Genomic DNA, 5,224 nt, shown 5'->3' with positions numbered 1-5,224 from the left:
AAAGAAAATATGCTCAGATGAAACAGGCTATAGAAAACACACTAAGGATCTAAAACAAACCATGTTACAAAGAGGATATAAAGATACCAAAATCGACAGACAAATTGAAAAGGTTAACAACACTCAGCAGAAAAACATCCTAAAACAGAACAATACTAAACTTTCAAATAGAATTCCTCTTATTATTACCAATCAGTTTAAACTCAGAAACGTTTCACAAATTCTGAAAAAGCATTTTCATCTCCTACAACTGGACGATTGTCTTAAACAGATATTTCCTGAAGTTCCCGTTGTCTCCTTCCGAAAAAGCAGAACTCTAAAAGATATCCTCGTTCACTCAAAAGTGAATTACACCCCACTAAAAAATGTTTGTCGTCCATGTAATAAAGCCCGTTGTTAAACCTGCAAGTTCATGAAAAGCACAATCAAAGAAACTTTGAAATATCCAAAGAAATCACTTGTGAAACAAAAAACACTATTTACCTGTAAAAATGCAATTACCAATATGTGAGGCATACACAAACAATTCTTAGAGGACGTTTCAACAACTACAAATCTTTTATTAACACCGAAAAAGTTCTCCCTTTTGCTCAACACTTTAACCAACCTGGTCATTCCATTAACTATGTTACACGATTCAAAACTAAAGCAGATAGAGAAATAAAAGAAGCTTATTGGATTGCTAATCTAAACACTCTTCAACCTTTCGGAATTAATCTAGATCCTGGAATCAGTGATCTCCGTTCATTGGTTTCATCTGTCAGAAAAATAATCTTTATTCTTTGCATATATTTTTCCTATAATGTGAACGCTGAATTTCCTAAGACTTATTATTTATTTAGAATAATTTTTCATTCCTGTTATTTATAAATTGATTCACATAACGTATCTTTTTCAACCAGTCTCCATGTGTCACCTTTATTTTACTTAAACACTTAAGTATAGTTTTAAATGTACATATATTTATCCATTTCTGAAGTAAAATATACCTAACATCTTTTTCACATACACTCTCGCCATCCGCTACACTGTACCAGAAATGAGCTGATGTACAATAGTACATAGAGAAATAGACTAAACATTTCCCGGAAAACCAGATAATCTTCATGACATCACTAAACTCCCCTTATATATATATCACTCATTCGATTACACCACCATTCCCAGTTTACCCCTGAAGAAAAAAGATCCACCTTTCGAAAGCGGTTGGGTTATAGGGTTTTTATTCATTTATAAGAAGGGATATGTGTGTGTGTGTCTAGCATTAATGACCTTCAACAAACGTGGAAGAGTATATTAAGAAAATATCCACAACTATAATATTAATACTTTAAATGATAAATTGAGTGAGAAAACTAGAGTATAAACTGTACTTTATCATGTCAAATTTACTACATTAAAGTCACAAGTTTCATGTTTATGCTTTTGTATAATCTAAATAATCAAACACAATGAAGAGTTTGTTCTGCTTTACTTCGAAAACTTTCTAAGTATTTCATTGTAGCTGTTAATGTAAGAAACTTTTCTTCCGTATATCACTTAACATATTCACCATAGAAAACTTTAGCAGCCCACTTTGAATATCCAAAGTTTGGGATGATATAAGTGTATTTCACTGGTTTTCTAACCACTGTTTATTGAGATCAACCATGTGATACAGGATATTTTTGCTCAACTTTTCACTTGTGTACCTAAATAAATAAGTTAGAACTTTTCTCCAAATATATTTCATAGATCTGGTGTCACCAAAGACACTTAAGGCTGACTCCTCATGTTCACTTTTAGAGCTTACACCAGCATTAGCCACAACTTTTTCAGATGATATGGGGTGCTGGGTGTATTTGTTTGCACAGTTTCAGCAGCACCAACATCAATAAAGTTTCGGGGTGTTCTAGTACCCACAGCATCTACGTAGCTAGTGTCTATATCCATCACTGATACAGAGAATTTCTCACGTTTTAGGATGTCTCGTGTTACACTTCCTGGTCGGTTAACATACAGGTTTGTTTGTTTTTGAATTTCGCGCAAAGCTACACGAGGGCTATCTGCGCTAACCGTCCCTAATTTAGCAGTGTAAGACTAGAGGGAAGGCAGCTAGTCATCACCACCCATCGCCAACTCTTGGGCTACTCTTTTACCAACGAATAGTGGGATTCACCGTCACATTATAACATCCCCACGGCTGAAAGGGCGAGCATGTTTCGTGGGAGGGGGATTCGAACCCGCGACCCTCAGATTGTGGGTCGAGCGTCCTAACCACCTGGCCATGCCGGGCCTAACATATAGGCTATTTGTGCTGTGTTCGCGATCAAAACTACTAGTAGTAAGCCTAATTCGCTGCTCATAGAAACAAAATATGTTTACCAGTCTAACGACGCATAACTTTAGGCTTAAAATATTCAATCAAACTTGAAAGAGTTTTTATTGTAAGGAAGAATATTTTTTAAACAGGTACGACTTTCGGTTGTTGGTGGGCTTATTCTCAAGTACATAGGTTTAATACCTATAACCAATAAGTAAATTCAAAACGAAACTATTGAAAGAGCTTTGTCTCGCTTCGAATGAAGGTAAACTCAAACCCATAACAAAAGTGCAGTTGTAGACGATTTTCGGCTAGCAGACGACGCATGTTAATAAGCTGAGCACGCGTACACTTTACTTTGCAAAGAAATGTGGGAATTAAAGAAGTTTTGCTAAGGTTTCGACGTTCTTTCTAGAAAATAAATTTCAAGTAATCACTACCACCAAATTTTTTGTCGGATATTATGAATTTAACTATTGTAAGATACGTGAATTCAACATGGAGAAATTGAAAATAAAAATCTCCGTAATACTTCGGTAATCTCGAAGCCGCGCCGAACGGAAATCCAAGATGTCGCCAAATACTACTAGAGCCAAGTATATCTAATGATTTGAATGAACATTATTCGATATGAAGATAACTTTACTGAGCATTCAGTTCAAACTAAACTTTTATTAGTTTGTCTGGTAACAATCTAACTTTCTTTTTATTAGTAATATGAGAGCAGATTATTTTTTAATTTTATCATTTGTCATGACTGCAGCATCTTAACACAGGCATTAACTTAAGCTGAGAATAGCATAACGCCATAAGTTAAAGTAACACTATCTTTTAAGTTTAATGTTAGTAACTTCAGATTTTTGTTGTCTGCCCCCGCTATATATACTCAACTGGTCGATTTCAAATAAAATGGGTTTTTCAGTTATGTAAACTTAGTTATGTTTTCCCAATAGATATTCCATAATAAATTAACATGGGACACGTGTGCTATTTCCCTTGATATTTGAAGTTTGCTTTAGCTTTCCTTGTGAGTTTGATTGTTTTTGTCTTCACGTTTTTCATTTAAATTTTCTTTTGTTTGTTCTCCCATGTAAAATTGTAACACTTGTTCTATATAAAAAAAGTAAGTGGTATGATAAGCTTTTTTATCGACATTTAAACTAATGTATATGCAGTATGTCATGTAGGCAAATTTGATTTAAAAAACAAACAAACTAAGCTTTGTAGTGAATCACTTGTTGGGTCTCTTACAGTTCTGATTCCCACAGGAAGAAAAATAAAAGTAACAAACTAAAGACAACTACGTAGCACATTGTATACTTACAAAGATGCATTATTTTGATTTTGTTAATAACAAATTATATAAACGTTTAATAACAGAAATATGATGTATCTTTGTGTTCACAAATGTTCAGTTAAATTAATGAAAACCTGGAATTACTTATGTGGAAGAAAATTGTATGTTTCTTGTTTTAGTATGTATGTGTGTCCAGTAGTTTTAAACATATTGTGTTACAAAGAAACAATATTAACTAGTAAGAGTACTTATTACTGCACTAGTCAAAAGTTGAATAATGCATCTAGAAATCTAGATTATCTTATTGCAAATCTACATGAAAAGCATAAATACAAAGATAAAACTGGTACAAACTATAAAAAGAAAACTGAAAAGCTTTTGAAGTGTCACCCAAAAATGTTTCAACCTAAAGTAGATAAAGCTTGTGATGACAAGCTCGTAACTCTACTCATGATGAACGAACCAGAAAAAGCTGCTGGTGAATTAGAATACTATTCTATTGCTTCCCTATATCCATCCAAGAAAACACTTAAGCGTCTTGTAAAAGTCTTAACATCCAAAGGAAATGTGGAAGAAGTCCGAAAAATTCAAGTGATTTGTGAACAAGTTTATCCTAATGAATGTAAGTGGAATATAGGATTTCGACATTATGTGGCAGAGGCATTATGGAGAAATGAGCAGTACGAAGCATCTGTTCAGTTGTTTGAGAGTATTCTATTTGAATATCCCCACAAAAGAATAAAAGTTAGCAATATGATAACTTGTTTGACTGATCATTTAATAGAAAGAAATTTAGAAAAAGAACTTGACTTACTTGTTGAAATGGTAAAACACTGTGATATTAATCATGTTGTGGCAGATGTGTGGAAAAGGTTATTTCTCAGCGACTTGGTGAGGCATCAGCGAATGGGACAGAGTATTTTGGACGAATATCCAAACGTTAAGGTCTGTGTTTGTAGACACTTTCGAAAGTATAATATCTACAGCAAGAGAGTTACAGTGCATCAGTATTCTTCAGAGATTGGTAGAAGTGAGCTTACAACTGGAAACTCGATCGTATTATTCCGAAGTCTTTAGTTCTTTGTTGGAAATTCAGTGTAAGTTTTAATTTCTGTTTGCATTAGAATACACTTGTGTGTAAAGTAATACACGTGTATACATCAGAGTATGATAGTACTGGAGTTTAAATAAATAGACAATCCAGAATATATTAATTTAGGATGACTAATATATAAAATGTTTTTTAAAAGTAATTTTCGATTCGTAATAATGCATAAATGAGGAACAGAATATTTGTATTAGTCCTAATCTATATTATCAACTTAAGTTTTTGATTAACAATTAATTTGTATGAGTTTATAAATATTTTAATTAGTTTGTAAGCTAACTCCATGACAAGAGCTGCCTGCTCACATGTAGTAAAAGTCACACTTTTTTTCCCCCCCTTATAAGTTTCTTGGCTTTCAAAATATAGCAAGCCATAGAGCCTTTTTTGGTAAGAGTTCCTTATGGCACCCCCACTCAATTTAAAAAGAAATTCATCAAAGTAATATTTATGTATTAATAAATCATATTAATAGTATGATCTGATAATTTTAATACATTATTATACCACTTACTTCATT

General features: G+C 33.1%; 1 protein-coding gene across 1 annotated transcript in view; it reads left to right on the top strand.

The window, feature by feature from the left end:
• The first annotated feature begins 2,638 nt into the window (after positions 1–2,638).
• The window catches only part of LOC111088702, a 5,398-nt gene continuing 2,812 nt past the window's right edge, over positions 2,639–5,224 (top strand). The window contains exon 1 of the mRNA XM_022399513.1: positions 2,639–4,696. Coding sequence (XP_022255221.1) covers positions 3,687–4,676 — 990 coding nt within the window. The 5' untranslated portion in view covers positions 2,639–3,686 and the 3' untranslated portion in view covers positions 4,677–4,696. The remainder of the gene's footprint in view (positions 4,697–5,224) is intronic.

This window comes from Limulus polyphemus, unplaced genomic scaffold (assembly GCF_000517525.1).
Source record: "Limulus polyphemus unplaced genomic scaffold, Limulus_polyphemus-2.1.2 Scaffold4259, whole genome shotgun sequence".
Lineage (NCBI taxonomy): Eukaryota > Metazoa > Arthropoda > Merostomata > Xiphosura > Limulidae > Limulus > Limulus polyphemus.
This window is presented reverse-complemented; position numbering and strand designations above follow the sequence as displayed.